The sequence below is a fragment of the Triticum urartu genome, chromosome 3 (assembly GCF_003073215.2).
Source record: "Triticum urartu cultivar G1812 chromosome 3, Tu2.1, whole genome shotgun sequence".
Taxonomy (NCBI): Eukaryota; Viridiplantae; Streptophyta; class Magnoliopsida; order Poales; family Poaceae; genus Triticum; species Triticum urartu.
In genome coordinates, this window is record NC_053024.1 from 671923304 (window position 1) to 671942288 (window position 18985).

The 18985-nt window shown below is 42.0% G+C and overlaps 1 protein-coding gene across 2 annotated transcripts; it reads right to left on the minus strand.

Moving 5' to 3' along the window:
* Positions 1–6201: 6201 nt before the first annotated feature.
* LOC125545836 (protein LAX PANICLE 2-like) lies at positions 6202–12602 on the minus strand. 2 transcript variants are annotated; one of them, XM_048709878.1, is made up of 4 exons: positions 11728–12602; positions 11313–11363; positions 10829–10901; positions 6202–6413 (listed from the first exon to the last, which is right to left on the minus strand). In XM_048709878.1, exons 1-4 carry the CDS (start codon positions 12390–12392, stop codon positions 6264–6266), a joined length of 939 nt encoding a protein of 312 aa, XP_048565835.1. In that variant the 5' UTR covers positions 12393–12602; the 3' UTR covers positions 6202–6263. The 2 variants fall into 2 exon arrangements, with proteins under 2 accessions (XP_048565835.1, XP_048565834.1); XM_048709877.1 differs by having other exon boundaries at positions 6202–6458.
* Positions 12603–18985: the final 6383 nt, after the last annotated feature.

Sequence of the window (18985 nt, forward strand, 5' to 3'; positions counted from 1 at the left end):
TCGTCCTTTTGATATCCTTCAAAGACTAGAGATTTTTCAGATTCCATGAGCACAAGGCAACGATATTTTCCAAATATCACAATCATGTTCAAGTCACAAAGCATTGAGATAGACATTAAGTTGAAACCAAGGGATTCAACAAGCATCACTTTATCCATGTGCTGATCCTTTGAGATTGCAACTCTGCCTAGAACCAATACCTTGCTTTTACCAGTGTCAGCAAATGTGATGTGACTCTTGTTAGATGGACGTAAGGTTGAGTCCATGAGAAGACTTCGATCACCAGTCATGTGGTTAGTGCATCCACTATCCATAATCCACTCGGAAACCTTTGGTATCGTACCCTACAGTGCAGTTAGGGGGATAGGCTTCACCGAGGGAAATGTGAAGCATAAACATTTGACAAACAAGCATATTATCAAAGTTCAGATCCTGGTTAGGGCAGATAGGATGACTGTCGAGAAATCCAGGAACAAAATACATAGTAAGACCATTTTGGCATTTTATCTTGCGCCCCACAAGATGTTTTAGGTCCCCAGCATAAACATTATATGCCTTTGATTTCCGGCTGGAGACCTTTCCCTAAAAAAGAGAGTTAATTTTTCTTAAGCACCCACATCTTCAGGGGTGGCTTAGAAGCAATGAGTCTAAGTGCAGCATCTAAGAATTTTGGCTTTGGAGCCCTAGCAAATAATCTTGCAGGAGGAGAATAATACTCATAAGAATAGGCAGAATAGTTCTTGGTCTTATGAACATAGCGGTTTGATGAAAGACGCTTATATTCATGGGTCTGAATATGGTTTCCCTGCAAAACATTGGCGTTAGGGTGACTTTGGTGAGTCCTCTGTCTGTATGAAGCTTTTGGACCATATGAAGCCTTTGGTCCGGGGTTTTTCTTCTTCCCAGGTGGTGTCATGATGACATTCACCTGAAGATTTTCAATACAACTCTTGGGCACCCAGATCTTCTTCAAAGGGGTCCATTCCTGCAGTTAGTACCAATATACCTGGCAAACAGTTCACCATTCTGATTCTTGAACAGTTTATAGTTTGCATCAAAGGATTCGTCAATGATAATAGGGTTAGCACAAGTGAAGCCAGATAAGGTAGATGGATCCACTGAAGGTCCCTTTGCAGCAACCCATGTGGTTTTGGGGTACTGCTCAGGCTTCCAGTAGGAACCATCAACATTCATTTTCCTCTCGAACCCAACACCCTCTTTCCTAGGGTTTCGGTTCAGAATCTGATTCTTGAGGACATCGCACAGTGTCTGATGCCCTTTGAGGCTTTTATACATCCCTGTTTCAAGCAATGTCTTCAACCTGGCATTCTCATCAGAAATAGTAGTGGTATCCTCAGAAGAGGGGTTAGTCTCCACATCAGTAGTTGAAGACATAGCAACAGTAGTAGCAGTAGAACATCCAGCAACAGAAGCAGCATTAGCTCGCTCAAGACATTTTAAACATGGTGGCTCAAAGTCTTCTTGAGCGGAAGTGATCTGTTGAGTGCGGAGTGACTCGATCTCCTTTTGAAGATCTTCATGAGCCGATCTCAAGTTCTCAAGCTCTTGCTTCCTTTGAAGATAATCATAGGAGAGCTTTTCATGAGTAGTTGAGAGTGTATCATGACGACTTTCAAGTTCCTCGTACTTAATGTGAAGATTTTTAATGTCTTCAATTAAGGACTGAGTTCGAGTCATTTCCGTGTCCAACAGGTCATCGCTTTTTTCTAGCAACTTTTGAATATGTTTCATAGCATTTTGTTGTTCTGTTGCAATTTTAGCAGGTGTTTTGTAGCTACGTTTAGATTCACATTCAGAGTCATCTTCACTTGATGTTTGAAAGTAAGCATCACGTGAGTTTACCTTGGCACCACGTGCCATGAAGCAGTAGGTGGGAGCAGAGTCATCCTCATCATCAGCATCAGCGTTGGTGTCGAGGCCATTGTCTTCAGTGTTGAAAATGGACTTGGCGACGTATGTTGAAGCTAGAGCTAGGCTTGCCATGCCTGAATCAGATTCCTCTTCAAACTCCACCTCCGCCTCCTCAGATGCAGACTCCTCTCTGAATCCATATCCTTGCCAACAAACGCACGAACCTTGCTGGATGAGCTCTTCTTGTGTGATGAAGACTTCAACGAAGACTTGGAAGAAGACTTTGAGGATTTCTTCTTCTTGTTGTCATCAGAATCATATTCCTTGCTCTTCTTCTTGTTGTTCTCATTGTCCCACTGTGGACATTCATAGTGACCAGGTTTCTTGCACTTGTGGCACATTCTCCTCTTGTAGTCACGAGAGGAAGCTTCATCATTTCTTGAGTTGGATCTCGAAGACTGTCTGAAGCCTTTCTTCTTGGTGAACCTCTGGAAATTCTTCACCAGCATGGGAAGTTCCTTTCCAATGTATTCAGGATCCTCAGAACTGTAGTCAGATTCTTCTGCAGATGAGGAAACAACCTTTGCCTTCAAAGCGCGAGTTCGGCGATAGTTGGGACCATAGATATCTCTTTTCTCAGATTGCAGAAACTCATATGTGTTGAGCCTTTCAAGTATGTCGTCTTGAAGTCAGGGCGTTCTTGAATCATCAGGGCCAGGGTGTCGAATGAGCTGTCAAGCGATCTCAGAAGTGTTTTGATGATTTTGTGCTTAGTGATCTTAGTGGCGCCTAGTGCAGGAAGCTCATTTGTGATATCAGTGAGGCGATCAAATGTGAGCTGGACATTCTCATTGTCATTTCTCTTGAAGCGGTTGAAGAGGTTGCGGAGAACACTAATCCTTGAGTCTCTCTGGGTCGAGACGCCTTCGTTGACCTTAGAGAGCCAGTCCCAGACTAGCTTCGCAGTTTCCAGAGCACCCACACGACCATATTGTCCTTTGGTCAGATGACCACATATGATGTTCTTGGCAGTCCAGTCCAGTTGAATGAAACTCTTGACATCAGCAACAGTGACACCTTCACCGACCTTGGGAACACCGTTCTTGACGACATACTAGAGGTCGACGTCAATGGCTTCAAGATGCATGCACATCTTATTCTTCCAGTAGGGGTAATCAGTGACATCGAAGACAGGGCACGCAGCGGAGACTTTCATTATCCCTGCAGGCGACATAGCTAAAACTCCAGGTGGTTAAACCGAATCACACAGAACAAGGGAGCACCTTGCTCTGATACCAATTGAAAGTGCTAGTTATCGAGTAGAGGGGGGTGAATAGGCGATTTTTATGAAAGTCTTCAAAACACGAGGGCTTTGAAGACAAATAGTACAGATGTACCTATTGATATGCAGCGAAAGGTAGACTACACTAGACAACCCATAGTCAAGTAAGCAATGAAGTGAAAGTATGAAGACTATCAGCAGCTAGGTAGTAGAGATCAGGATGGAAGATAGTGCGAAGCCAAACAGTAAACAGTCTTCACTCAGTGAAGTCAATCAGATCATACAGGAAAGCAATGACTTCATGAAGACAAACTGTAAAGTAAAGGGAAGTGAAGGATAGAACCAGTAGCTTGGTGAAGACAAGGATTTGGTAAACCAGTTCCAGTTGCTGTGATAACTGTACGTCTGGTTAGGGAGGCTGAGATTCAACTCAGAAGACCGCGTCTTCACCTTATTCCCCTTGAGCTAAGGACACATAGTCATCGCCCAATCACTCTGGTAAGTCTTCAAGGTATACTTCCAAACCTTCACAGACTCCGTTCACCGGCGATCCACAATGACTCTCTTGAACGCTCAAAACGCGACGCCTAACCGGCTGGAGGATTCACAGTCCTCAAGTGTAACAAGTCTCCAGATCACGCGGACAGAAAGACTTCAGTGATGCCTAACACTCTTTGGCTCTGGGTGTTTAGGGTTTTGTCCTCGCAAGGATCTCTCTCTCAAATGCTTCGGAGGTGGGTTGCTCTCAAACGACAAAAGCCATGCACTAACTCTGAGCAGCCACCAATTTATGGTGTAGGGGTGGGCTATTTATAACCAGGAGGCAACCCAACCTGATTTGTCCGAAATGACCCTAGGTCACTAAGAAACTGACACGTGTCCAATGGCCAGATTTTAAACACACACGGCAGCTTGACTTGGGCTACAAGTAAAGCTGACTCATCCAGCTCTAGATAAGATTTGCTCTCATTGTGTTCGTTCAAAGACATAGGATTTGGTTGAGCATCACATCAGTCACTCTAACTTTGTTCACTTGGAACCCACTTAACAGTACTGTGATTCCTATGACTCAACAAAGAAGAAAAGGAAACTACGAAACAACTATGTCTTCGTACTCCATAGTCTTCACGTGAATGTCTTATCAAGTCATAATCTTCGTTGTGAATATCTTCAAAGACCACCATTGTCTTCAATGTCTTCACACATTTTTAGGGGTCATCTCTGGTAGGTAAACCGAATCAATGAGGGACTTCTACCTATGTTATCCTGCAATTCTCACAAACACATTAGTCCTTCAACCACGTTTGTCGTCAATACTCCAAAACCAACTAGAGGTGGCACTAGATGCACTTACAGAAAGCCCAAAGATCTTGTACATGTCCTAAGTGGATAGCTCAAATTAAATTCTGGCTATTGACCCGCAAAAAATAGATAGAAGGTATAAACCACAATAATATTAAAATATTTTATATCAAAATAGTTAGCCCGCATTAACCTATTTGTCTAAAAAATGCCAGCGTACCACCTCATCATGCAACATGCATAGAAAAGACTCACCTCAATAAGCAATTATGCATGTGAGAAAACCAACCTCATCATGCGAACATGCACGAAATTTTTTGCAATTCTGTTTGTAGAATAAAAGTTTTACAACTATAGTATAATCAAACAAAATAATCCATACTATGTATTTTCACTTTTAGTTCTCATATTATTACTTCAAATATCAAGTTTCATACAACCAAATCTACTGAAATATATGGCAAAATATTTTTGCAACAAATGTGTGGGGTATCATCTAGTATTTTGATTCAAGAATTCAACGGCAATGACTGCGGTCGGCTCTGGTATGGGAGAGGTGACAGCGCAGTTGCGGTTCGACAGTCCACAGTCCTCGATGTAATTTTTATTATGTTTGAGATGGTTTATACTTCCGGCGAATCATCATTTTCACCAATAAAAAAATAACGAGTGGGATATCATCTAGTATTTCAGAGTTCTGTCCAACAAGAGAAAGCCTCACACGATAAGAGGTTAACACAAAAAATTGTCCACCACAATTCCAAAGAGAGTTAGCAACAAATACACATCACCGTGGAAAAGGGAATAATACAAACAAGAAAACAACAACATCATAACCAAACTTTTTTAAAACATAGTACAATCTTAGATGTCTACAACAGACACATCTACTCACAGTCTACCTCTATAAGCACCTTTGAGACATTGAGCCAGCGTCACATCTTGAGATTTACGAAGTCACCATACGCATCTCGTAGTCGATGAAAACGTCTCCTCCTACTAAACGAAGATCACCAGAAAGACTAAAATAAATCTAGAAAAATGCAAGCACCGGGACTTACCCTGGTGGGCTAGTTCCATCACAAAGAATCTAACCATCTCAGCTACACTAGTTCACCATAACCTTAACTTTTTAAATAGTCAATGCACAAGAGATCCATAAAGTTGCACCCCCAGGTTCAGTCTAGTCCACAAATTTGCAAATTGGAGTGGACTAGTCCATAAAATTCACACCACAGGATCGAATTCGTCCAAATTCAGTTCAGTAAACAGATTCTGGCAAAATGGCGAGCGTCTGGCGCTGACATTTTGCAAAAAAAAAAGGAGCACAACAAAGCCAATGGCACCTCAAACTTTGATCATGAATTGGACGGTTCGATGCATGTGTACAATTTGTAAGCGTGATTGCTGCTTCGATCGCCTTATCAGATGCCAAACTGAGCTCAGTAATGCTCCGTGTATGCTCGCTTAATTGCAGCAACACACATGCACACAGCTAGTGGACATAAACTGGCAAGTGCGAGCATACACTTGAACACATGATGCTTTAGAATGAAAACTACTTACAACCGTACCAAACATATGACTCCACTAAATATGCTTCACTCCAAAAGTTTGCAAAAGTAAAGTGGGATTAACAGATAGGAACGATTCATGGCTAATTGGTTGGTTATTCTGGGGCCAATTAAGCATAAGTTAGCAAGATCAGCGGCAGATTAGAGACAAGCAGGAAGTACCAGGAAAAATGAATCAAATAACTTGTTTGATTAATTATAATCACAAGGGAGGGATTTGGTTGATCGGCTAACTAGTGGTTCCCTACACTTATGCTGTAAAAGAGTATCATGACATGGTCAGTGGTAGTTGTGGCCGGTGAGTGCCGACATGGCAGCCCGGCCTCCTCCTCTTGGCTCGGCGCCGGTGAGCCGCGCCAGATGCTGTCCCTCACGTATCTCATCTGCAAGAAGGGAGGAAGGAGATGCCCTCGGCATGTCAGCTCCACCTGCGTGCGGGGAACAGCAGACATATACACTGGTTAATCCAATGTTGCACACTGGCTAACAACAAGAAATGGTGTCTTCTGCGCAAAAAAAGAAAGAAAAAACGGTGCCTGGTTTTAAAAAAATGTTCAAAAAAGGAATGATGTCGCTGGCACGAGGGATGCACATGACTAATGCATTAAGAATGCCAGATGCCATGACGGGATGTACTATCATATTTTAAACTCAATGTAGTTTTCTTACTATTACCACACGCACGTAAGACATTTAGGGCGCCTCGTAAGTGACAAACAGTGATACTCTCACTGCAGGCTCATACAGAAGCACGAGTACAAAGATCATCTAATGCAGTCTCATCAAGAAGTCTTTGGATAGATCTTCCACCCGCACTGACATAGGCATAGTTTCGGTTATATTCAACTTTATTGTTTCCTTTATGTTAGATTGTGATGGATATATGCATCTTAGTTAGTATGTAGAGTCCGGATACCGCCTCAATATGTTTTTTTATCTCTCTTTTTAGGGAATATTTTGTATCTCTTTGATGCTACATTATGAATTATTATTACGGGATTGCTAAGTCTCAATTGACCGAGATTTCACCAAGTATCAATCGATGCTATATGTGTTGGATCTTAGATGGAGACATGTGCAAATTTTTCCTTTTAGTTTTGTTCTTTTTTACACGTTATGTCACTTGACTAAAATTTGGTTAAGTCTTAATTAACTGAGACCTAGTCACATACTTATTATTAATAATAAAATGCCTTTTATCAACGAAGAAATTAAGTTACGCGTAACACATGCATGTGCTTTCAAATGAGTATTTAACCAAAAACTGCCACAATACATGTATGTGTCCGTGAGGACTATCACTTTTTTTTTATCTCCCTAAAACCTAGTACCACTTTTGTGCTAAAAAATTGCTAAAAACTATCACACATTGTTAAATCGTGTGTTCTCAGGGACTCATAATCGTGTGTACGTGCATGCACGTTGCCACATTGGCTACGATCCGCCTAGCCTAGCATACGCGGGCATGATGGCATGCATACGCGCGTGCACGCACGCATACAGAACGACCGCCATGAATCTGGGATTTCGGGATTGGTTGTAGCCTAGCATATCGATCGCTTTCACGTACGTACGTTGGCTTTGCTGTGGAGCCACGTACATAACCTCTCCCCCTCCTCAACACTCCTTCCATGCCAGCTCGCTACACCGCACTCCGCCGACCTTACACTTACAGTACAAACTACTCCTCCATTGCAATAAGCCAAGAAGCTAGTTAGCTCCTCTCCTTAATTGTCATTATAAGAATGTATATATATATGCCTTCCCTTTCATGAAAAGCGGAATAAATTAAGTACTTCCTCAGTCCGAAAATACTTGTCGGAGAAATAGCTCAGTCCGAAAATACTTGTCGGAGAAATAGATATATCTAGACTTACGTATTTAGGTTCTGGATACATCTATTTTTTATTCATTTATCCGACAAATATTTCTGGACGGAGGGATTGGAGTGAACCTAAAAAGTTTTTGAAAAATTGATTGCGCACGCAAGACCTTATGCGTGTATGCATGCACTGTTATCGATCAGATGGAGTGGAATCTCTTGCACTGCCATGCATATTTACTCGTTGGCGTACGACGCCAGGGAGAAATAAAATCATGTGCTAGAGATGAGCTACTTACCCAGAAGAATGTGTGCGCGTGCGTACTTACACGCTGGCCGTCGCTACTGGTCGTACGACCAGGCACGTACGTGCACCTCGAGCGAGTGGTCCTACCCGCGCACGCGTGCCGCCAGTGGCCGGCCGGCCGGCGTCAGATGGCCATGTCACGTACCTCTCGTACCTCCTAGCTACGTACGTGCTCTACTACAGTACATAAAGCGACCCACCGACCGGCCGGGCCACGCCGGTCGCACACTCATCAATCCACCACGTTTCTTCTCTCATCCGAATGTACCGATCCGTATCGTACGTGTGGCGTCCACGTACTCGACCGTATACCAGCTGTCACTCGGCTGGGTGGTGCACAGAGTAACTTCATATATACGGACGAACGAGTGCTCGCAGTCCAAACAAACTCCGATCGATGACCAGAAAAACTGGAGTACATGTACGCACGCATGCGTGACGACGAGATGATGAACGGACATATATGAAGCAGAAACAAAAATACTCCCTCCATTTCAAAATAGATGACCCAATTTTATACGATATGTGCCAGTATTATTCGCGCGTGACCCACGCATGTAATGTAAGCATGCAGACCACCATCAACAAAGTTAAAAAGAACCAGTTATGTGTGTGTGTGTGTGTGTTTTGAAGTGAGTTCTATGCATGTTTTTTTTTGCGGGGCTATGCATGGGTTAATAATGAGTACACTTAAACTGCACCAAACATATTGTCAGAAAAACATATGCATGTCATCCGGTAGGGGAGCGGCGACAGCGGCGCGTTGGTGGCTTGTTCTTGCGGCAGTACTAGTCGTTGGGTGGTCTCGGAATCTTGATGTAATTTTTGTTATGTTTGAGATGCTTTATAAATTAGGTGAACTTTTATAATAGATCTGATCATTTTTGAAAGAAAAAATACGTATGCATGTACCTATAATTGATTTGTAGAGGTTTGTTAGGCCAATGATATTATTGTACTTGATGGAATTGATTAGTTTGCTATGCTATGCGTGTACGTATCCATACAGAAAGTAACGATCAGAGTTTCATATCAACAAGAGACCGTATAATTAATTAGTTCAAGTCCTAGCTAGACTTGCATTGGTGATCGCATTTTCTTGGAATTATTTCAGCCTTTCCGACGATGTTCGTTCAGCTAGAGGAGACGTTCCCGTCAAATATGAGGCGTCTGTGGTGATTTTATCAATCTTAAGATGTTGTGCAGGCTCAGTATCTTGGAAGTGCTCATAGCAGTAGGGCGTTTCGTGCATGCATTTATAAAGATGAGTGTATATAAGCATCAGCGGTTGTGTTAATGTTGAAATAAAATCAAGAGACCGTGCAATTAAATGATTGATCGTCTTTGTTTTAGCAATCCAAGGGAGTACTATCTTAGTGCAGTACTAAATAAGAAAAAACAAATCATCCACGGTTGCAGTCGTGAACTTTCTATACGCAATCATATTATTGAATATGTGCAATATTGTTAGTTTTGTATTCACAAAGGATGCTACAAAACGTGCCGAAGTTAAGCAGAGCACGTCGAGATCAGACAATCAAGTTGACCGTGATTAGTATAGTTCAGATGATTAATTATTGACAATGATATACATACACGAACTGTATTAAGTCTGATGAAAACGAAGTTGGCAGCTGGTGCACTCTTAACGGATGAGTTGGGATGGCCATGTCGAAACACAGTATGGCATGCATCGACGCCTCAACAGTCAGCCGGCCCTCTCATGCATCGTGTGTTAGCTACTTCATTATGTATCAACAGAAAAACAGCATAAGCAACTCAATATTCTTGCGTGCATCAAGCTATATGATCGATCCATAAATTCGTACAAGATGCTGACGTGATACTGTATAACTTATTTTGCAGCATGCATGCGTGCATGCTGATAGTTATGCACCTGCTCCATTAGTTGCTAATTAATTTCCGTGAGAATATGTTGGACGGTGCATATTTAGGTGCAGAGGGCAAAAGTTATTATATCCGTATTGACTTTAATTTTATGATAATTGCCCACCGTTGATTATACCGATGCATCTAGACAGATAGAGTTTCTGTTATTAAGTTAACTCTAGTTCTGACGAGTTTTTTATTTTTTGCGGGGTAGTACTGAAGAGTTTTTTGTATAGATGTAAGAAATGTTATTCAAGTGAATTGTATTAAATCCCTAGCTATACATCTTGAACTATTTAAGTTTAAGAGAACTTGATGCATATATGATGTGGCCCCCTGACCTATTGCTTTGTCTATATCCAACAATATATGCGATGCTGACATAGCTTAGCTATGTGGTACGTTTAATTAGGTATAGTGTTTCTTTCATGATTATTCCAAGTGCCAATAGTGTACCATACATGCGGCCACACAACAAGAAACCAATGCTCTCTATACCTTGCAGTGTAAATTCAACAATCGCGCGACTATTCGCAGTTAATCACTTGATTGGCGCTTCCCAGCTAAATTTGATGTTACTAACGTGATGGAGAAAGACACATAGAGCAATTCAGAACAGATGAAAGACGCTTGTTTTTTGTAAAAAAAAAAGAAGTGGGTGCTATATACCAATCTGCCGAGGATAAAATTGTTTATATGCAGCAATCCTAAAATTGCATATAAATATAGCCATGCCGCCATAAAGTTGGCAATATTTAAAGGTCGACTTCGAGATGTACCTGATGAGATTGTGAGAGTCCTAGCTTCTCCGCCAAGTACTTCAGCACCACTTCCACCTTCATGCTGGTATCCCTGTGGAAAATAATATGCGCATGCATTTTGAGATATATGTGTGTATGAAAAAGCAAGGATGACCTTTCAATTCACGTACTGATGTGTCATTGTTTTTTACTAAACAATTCATATATATACCAAATCATTACAAAAAACAAAAGTTGTATTCGATAGGTACAAATCCTACATGTATAGCTAATTAGCTAGCCAGCTGCCGGATGAACTACCTAGAAACTTTTGAGACTAGCAAGGTATAGGTAGTAGTACTAGCTAGCTACGTTCTACATAGGCCGTTGTAGCTAGAAACTAACTAAACAAGGAGAGCTACATATACATACGCATACTGCACCGATAACACTGTTGTACATTAATATTATTTGTACTCTACGGAGGAGTGCAAAAGAAATAAAAAATGCAATCAAATTATACCTGATTCTTAGGTAGCTCTTTGGTATCTGAGGCAAAATGGGCTCTCTAACTCTGCAAGAGCATGGCAAGAAGAGTAGTTAAGTACTAGAGCTTCACACTGCAGCTTGAAAAATATAAATTAAATCCAATCTAAGGCAGCTTTGTTGGCATATGTGCACTTGCAAAACTATGTAATTTATCATAAAAAATAATATATGCAGCATGCAGGGGGATTTTCTTTTTCCGAAAAGGGCATGCAAGGGGGTTTGCATTGTTATCAGATGCATATTCGTGATGTGCATATATATAGAGACATTGCTATGAGTAATTAACTGAATATGATGAAATTCAAAACAAAAAATCAGAAGAGAATCAAATTGAATATGTGTGTACATATATGTAGAGTTGTTGTGTATGTAGAGATTAATATGCTTACTGGTTGGGAGCTGCCTGAAGAGTTAGCCACAAGCCGGCGGCCTCCGTTCTTGTCGGTGGGCTGACGACTCTCAAGAGATCGGCGGAGCAGCTCCTCAGCGGCCGCGCGAACTGCAAGAACGGCGGCGCCGGCGTCATGGACCCGCTCGCCGCCGTCGTCGGCCGATACCGGCCGTGGCCGTACTGGTGGTGATAGCTCCTGATGGGCAGCGGGAACAGCGGCGGCCGGCTCGTCACCCTCGAGCTTTCTCTACCGTCGCCGCCGGCGAGCAGGTCCAGCTCCATCGGAGCAGCCCTGGCGCCGTCGTTGTCGCCTCCAGCGGAGGAGGAGGACGTGGTGGTCGACGAGGACGACGCCACGGCACCGAGACCAAGCCGGAGCCAGTCCTTGTTGCCGCCGTCCTCGTAGTCCCCTCCGCCGCCCCGGGAGCTCGTGCCGGCCGCCGCCTCCTCCTCGGCGTTGTCGTTGTCGTCGCCGGCCATGGCTAGCCGACGAGGGAGCCTGGACGGCTGCAGCTTGAGGGCGTCGACGCCGTGAGCGGCCGCCGAGGCAGCCTCCAGCTGGGAGGCGATGTAGTATCCGGAGTAGTACGACGGCGGCGGTTTGCTGTTCTTGCCGCTGGGTTCATGGTGCTGCGCCAGGTGATTCCTAGTGGTTGGGACCATGGCGGCGCCGTGGATGTGCTGCTCCTGCGGTTGCTGACCTCGTCCGCCGGGAGGCACGTCTCATGTCGGTGGCTGATCAGACGGCAAGGCGCGTCCATGGCCGCCTCATCTCCATCCTCTTCTAACTTCTTTCCTATGGTATGGGCCGGGGAGCAAAGGAGATGAGGAGGGAGAGGAGAGGAGAGGCGAGAGATGTTTCTTTCCCCTTGGTCTGAAACTTAATACCAGTCTTTGCTAGAGAGAGAAGCTTAAATAAATAAATAAAAGTTGCTGAAGAGAGAGAGGGGGGACAGCCACAGGAGAGAGAGAAAATGAAGAATTTTAAGGATAAAAAACAGGATGTGGAGAGGGCTGTCATGTCAGTAGAGTTAATTAATTTACAATTATATGTGTGATTTGTGATGGAAGTGAGTCCATAATAAACAGTACTAACATAAGCTAGGATGCATGCCTTCTTGCTGTAGAATCTAAGGGCAAGGCCCAGACATGGCACTGGACACGAAAACTACCTACGCCAACAGCAAAAACTCAGGTAGGACATAGGGTACAGAAAGAAAGAGAATGCTAGAGAGAGACAAGGGTAGAGAGAGAGAGAGAGAGCAAAAAAAAGAGAGAGGTTAGAGAGAGATAGAGGGAAAGAGAAGGCTAGAGAGAGACGTACGGATGGATGGAGGTAAGTGTGAAGTATGTTCTACGTTGAAGTGACTGCAGCATGGCAACGCACTCACCTTATCACTAATCCTAAAACATGACTAATAGTAGTCCATAAAACACAGATGTTTCCATCAAGGTTACTATATTTGGTCTAAGTGGTGTTAGCTTTTGACCACCCTAAAGTTACTTAGTAGCCATTTTGCGCCACTCCTCTTTTTCCTCTGTTTTCTTCGTGTGCACGTTTATGCTACTCTCGGGTTGCTAAAATGTAACTGTTGTGTGTTCGAGAAAAAAAAACACTCTATACAACTGTCGTGTTCAAGAAAAAGAACACTATATTCATATTTGTAAACTGTCATAGAAAAAAAAAGCAAACTCACAATTCCCAATTCATATACCAACAATAAAAACACATACCACAGACCAACCACACTGTTCATTATTCTTGGCTATGGCCCTATTCTAAATTTCGAATATCTTATTTTTAGTTGGTTCTAATATCTATTTTTTTGAGTTGGTTGGTTCTAATATCTATTTTTATGTCCTTTTATCAAATAGCAAAACAGGGTTCGTAAGTCGGCTCGACTAAACGCGGTTAACGTACTATACCGCAATGTCACCAAACACATAACATACATGCTGAAATGCTGAATAATCAGTCGGTCAGCTCAGGAGGAATGCCACTGTTGGATGAGGCACCATGTACCTTTCTTTGGGGGATATCTTGTTATGGTCCTGTTCAGTTAGGACGCTGCTTTTTGGGGCATTTAAGTTGTAGATGCCATGTCTCTGTTCCTGTTGCAGGGTCATTCGGCCGGCAATATTCCTTAGTCGCCAAAAGCTTAGTTTTTTCTGTTGCTAAGTCATGGATCATGACAGATATGATATGGTTATCACCTACTTGTTTGCAACATTAGAGAAACAAGTTGTTAATGACACGTTGAGCGCTAGACAATCGATGGTGCATGCATCAATTAGCAAAATGATTAGAAAAATAAACAAATTTACGGATTGAGCTTCTAGTTAAGGGATGCCACTTTCTAGGAAGCATATGTACAGATGTTTTTTTGGTAAATTAAATTAGATGTATATACAATATTTATTTGATTGAAGTCTTAATTTGAGTAGATGTAGATATGGAGGGTTGGTTAGTCCAGGAGTTGCGATATTGTGTCTGATGAGATATGATAAAGAGCAGTTAGCTGTCAAAATAGATAAATGTTCAAGGGTAGTTAGAGATGGGGTGGGATCCTGTAAAGATGAGCAGACAACTATTTGTTCTAGTATTAACCAATTAAATGTCATTGGTTATTTTTATTATAGTACATCTCATCAAGGGTAGTTAGAGATGTGGTGGTAATGGATACTGTAAAGATGAGCAGACAACTATTTGTACAACAAATGTTAACCAAAATAAACTGGAACATATCCCACCATTGGTCATTTTATTATACTGAGAATTGTTATGTTCATGAGAGTAATTTGTCGGTTAGCTAGATCATGTTACTCTGTTTCTTGGTCCAGCATATCCCAAGTCAAGGGCCATGCATGCATGCATGTAACATGGATCAATCAGTACATTACATGTATACAGTGAGAACTATGATGGTGATGATAATTGAGCATTATACTATTTGCTTGTGTACAATTGACATGTATCCACTTGAGCTTAGTATAGTGTGTATATACAGATTCTCAGTGTCATAATTATCCAGAGCAGCTGGATGTATCATACATACTTGGTTAGCCGTTGTCAGTTATGTGCAGGTGAGGCCATCACGTAACAGAGATTAATTAAGGGACTCCATGCATGAGCACTCTCTGACTCTGTAATATACAACTAATTAGCCTACACCTATGAGCTAACACAGCTGCGCAAGGGCATTAGTTTATTTAGCACATGAACACAAAACAATCAAGCACAAGCACAGCCGCATACATACATGCTTTAAATTTCACCAATTGGTTATGGCAAATGAAAGATTGCGAGATCATTATGCAATCATGCAGCGCGTTTGACAGTTTTATCAAAATTAAATTAGAAGATGCAGCAAACGGATAGTGCCTCCACGTTGCGCACACACGGTTTGTAACTGCACATTTGCAGTGTATATTACTAGCAAGTTGATTGTCTCCATTGACATGCATGGCCATCATATCATATGGATGTTTTATCGCGCAAATTATTCATTTACTAGATTAAATGGTACACACAAAAACATAGGCTGGATACGTGCCGGTCACTACTCCCTAACAGCACCAAATCAATGTCTTATAATCCAAATGTACATGTTGATTGACTTTTTTTAGAAGAAAAAAAATCATGATGAAGGAGAAATAGTTTATGAACATGCTAATAGCTAGTTTACGTTAGGAGCATATATATGACAGAAAGCTGTCGTAGAATTAACAACCTGCTTTCCCACGTTGTGTTAACAAATAAACAGCCTACCAAAACGTCATATATTTTAGAACGGAGGTAGTATAAGCTACTCCCTCTGTTTCTAAATATAAGTCTTTTTAGATATTGCAATTGGGACTACATAGGAATGTATATAGGCGTACTTTAGAGTGTAGATTCACTCATTTTGCTTTATATGTAGTCCATATTAAAATCTCTAAAAAGACATATTTAGGAATGGATGGAGTAGAAGTGAACCTTCACGCAGCTGAAGAGATCAATAGCTTGTCCTTCAGAAATTATCATTTACTAGAAGGGTTGTGCACGCTTTGCTGCGTTGTTGGTGTTGTTGTTTTTAGAAAGTAACTCACTCTATTTTAAAATATATGGTGCATTATTTTTTAAAAGATAAAGCCTTTTATATTTGTTTAAATTTATTAAAAAAATATACCCAAATCCATAATATCAAATTGGTAATTAGATTCATTATGAAATGAATTTTCTTTTTTTTGTTTAATATTGTGGGTGTTGATATTTTTGCTCTGAACTTGGTCAAAGCTAATAGAATTTGATTTTTCAAAGACTAATACCCCTTATATTTTGGAATTGAGGAATATTTAGTTTGGCGGAGCGGGGAGATGATGGAATGTGTTTTATTTTATTTTTATAATATGATGATTGTGGGCCTTTCTTGATGTGATTTTGTGTTATCTGCTAATAAACTCGTATTTATGTGGGGAACTTTCTGCATCGGTAACTGCATGTACTATATTGATGCTATAGTATCACATAGTCGTGTTTCTTTTTTCTAGATGGTGGGAAGGTTCGCAGGATTTATATGTTTTTTTAGTCCGGTTGCTGCTAATTGATTTGAAAAATCATTGGCCCGACCAAAATCGTAAACCAAATACAAAATTGAATACCTCGATCGAATGAAAGAGTTTGAAAATTAGGGAACATAGTAAACTAAAAATAATTAAATGAGAGTACCTTGAGAAATTATTGACCCGGTCAAAATTGAGTGACTCGACTTTAAATTGAATACCAATTAATTGTGAGGTTTTAAGAATTAGGAAGCATAATGTATAGCACAAAAGAATGGAATGTGAGTGCTTTGAGAAATTATTGACCCGGTCAAAATCGGGTGACCCAATTTCAAGTGGAGAGTTCAATTGATCGTGAGCCCTTTTATATTAGGGGGCCTAGTGTTATAGAGGATTAATGAATGAAAAACTATTCAGGTGCCACAGTTTGCTCTCTGAGATGGTTGAATTTGAGCCCGAGCACAGGGTCGGCTAACTGAGCAGATGGTGAATGGCATGGTATCTACAGGAAATTGACAGATATGCACATTCTGAGCAGCCATAGAATGCTCACAAGATGGCACTGCTCACCAGACACATGTTGAGAAGGCAGTTAAAATGTCAGTACAGATGCCCATCTGTTCCAGACACAGTAAGTAGTTATATTTTCTTTAATTTTAGTAGTCCATAACTTCATTCTTTACCCCAATCTAATGTCAGCAGAAAAACAGATATACATCAGCACAAAGGTATGTGCATGTAGATGCAAACAAATCTGGATTCTAATCTGTAAAGATGGGAATGATAGGAGTGACATGTCCTTGCTGCTTTGCTCAATCTCTGTGTGATCAATCAATCCATCAATCCCATGGGACACATGCACCTCCTCTCTCTTCTTCTCTGATAGATTTCCTTTATTAGGCTCACCTTATTGAAACAAACGCACATAAAACTCGTGATGGCAGCCAGGGCAGGGGGCACTTGAGCATTGAGGCACTTGATAGCAAAGCACTGTTTGGCTGACTGCATCTGCATATTGGCACTTGCATAGGTAGTAGATATACACATAGATATTGGATTTCACTTTGCCTTGTGCTGCAGGCTGCCGCAGCGTCTTGGCCTGCCCACACTTCTGCATGCCTATAAAGTGTGCACACACACACACAAGCACACAAGGGGGAGAGAGAGACTTAAAGCTCTGTGTCTTTTCCCCATTTCTCTCTCTCATATCTCCAATGTGGCAGGGGAGGGGGAGGAGGAAAAGATTGAGCATGACAAGATGTTTGGATTGGAGGAGGTCAGGGTTTTGATCATGGTCTCCTGTGATGTGTCAAGGAGGAAGATCTTGTGGACCATGCACACATGCATGCATGCAAGGTTGGCTGCATGCTGCAACCTTTGCCTTGCTGCAGCAGGGCAGCACACAGCCATGCACACTGATCATGCCATGGAAAGACACATCACTGAATCTTTGTGAGCCAGCTCAAAACCACACACAGGGGCAGGCAGGCAGGCAAGCAAGCTAGCTAGCTTGTTCTCTGCTTTGTTTTTGTCTCTAGCTGTCTCTGAAAAAAGCCTTGTGGGTGTGGCTAGCTAGTGCTCTCACTGCAGGCAGGCTGGATGGCTGGCTGCTTCACTCACTTGCCAGCACATTACATAATTGCAGGAACAGGCCTGCCTCAGGCTTAGGGCATCTTTCCTCCCTGTTCATGTGCTGTCTCCTTTTACTGTTTTTGTATCCTTGTTTGATGGCCTATGGCTGTGGGGGTGGGGGTGGGGGTAGATGTGTTACTCCTACTCACAAAAAAGCTTAGCCAGTACAAATTGGCGGTACAAATCTATGCATGCAAGCCTCTGAAAAGAGCCATGCATTAAACCGGCATGCATGTAGAAAGCAAGCAGTACTATGCAGTCATGCATGCACGCACACGTATGTGCACAGCACCTAGCTCTATGCAATGCAATGCACTCACTAATGCCTGCTCCTAGACAGTTTTCTCTTTCAAGGGCTGCTCCTAGACAGTGTCATGCTTTCTGGTTTGCAGGCTAGGAAGATAATCTTAATTAAGCTACTCCACTCCAAGCAGAAAATGCAGTTAGTAGCCTTGACAGTGCAGGCTTTGAGTCCAGCACAAACCTAAAGAATATGAGTAGAAGAAAAGAAGCAGAGATTGTGAGTATCAGTGACCAGGAATGAATAATCACCTGTGCTGGCTCCAAACAGAGATACAGAAGCAGAGATTGAGAGTATCAGTGACCAGGAATAATCACCTGTGCTGGCTCCAACAGAGATAGAAGCAGAGATTGGGAGTATCAGGGACCAGGAATAATCACCTCTGCTGGCTCCAACAGAGATACCTAGCCCATCTTGTCAAATCTCCAAAATCTGGCTGCTCAAAATACTCCAGCATTTAACAGTTATTATTCGATGTACACTGGATGATGGATTGGCAGCAGCAGCCAGGTAGAAGCCTTCTTTTTGTCTCATGCCATACATACCTCTCACTGTTGCCATGCTGCAAGCAATTTTGCCTCTCAATTTAGTTTCCCACATACTGCCCATAGTACACCATATCATATCAGCCTCAGCAGATGGTACAGCATATAGTCTGAATCACCCAAAAAGAGAATCATCCAGTAGGCTCTTTTTCCTTCAAAGAGAAAAAAGAGAATCCAGTAAGCTTTATTAAAAGAACCAACATCGCATAGTCCTCTCTCTCATCCCTCCCTGTCAA

What these genes read in the sequence shown, in the direction of transcription:
- LOC125545836 (XM_048709877.1), bottom strand. Translation starts at nt 12,392, where the DNA reads ATGGTCCCAACCACTAGGAATCACCTGGCGCAGCACCATGAACCCAGC. An exon ending in CTTCAGGCAGCTCCCAACCA is followed by an intron (nt 11,364 to 11,727) that starts GTAAGCATATTA and finishes ATGCTCTTGCAG; the next exon opens with AGTTAGAGAGCCCATTTTGC. An exon ending in AAGAGCTACCTAAGAATCAG is followed by an intron (nt 10,902 to 11,312) that starts GTATAATTTGAT and finishes TATTTTCCACAG; the next exon opens with GGATACCAGCATGAAGGTGG.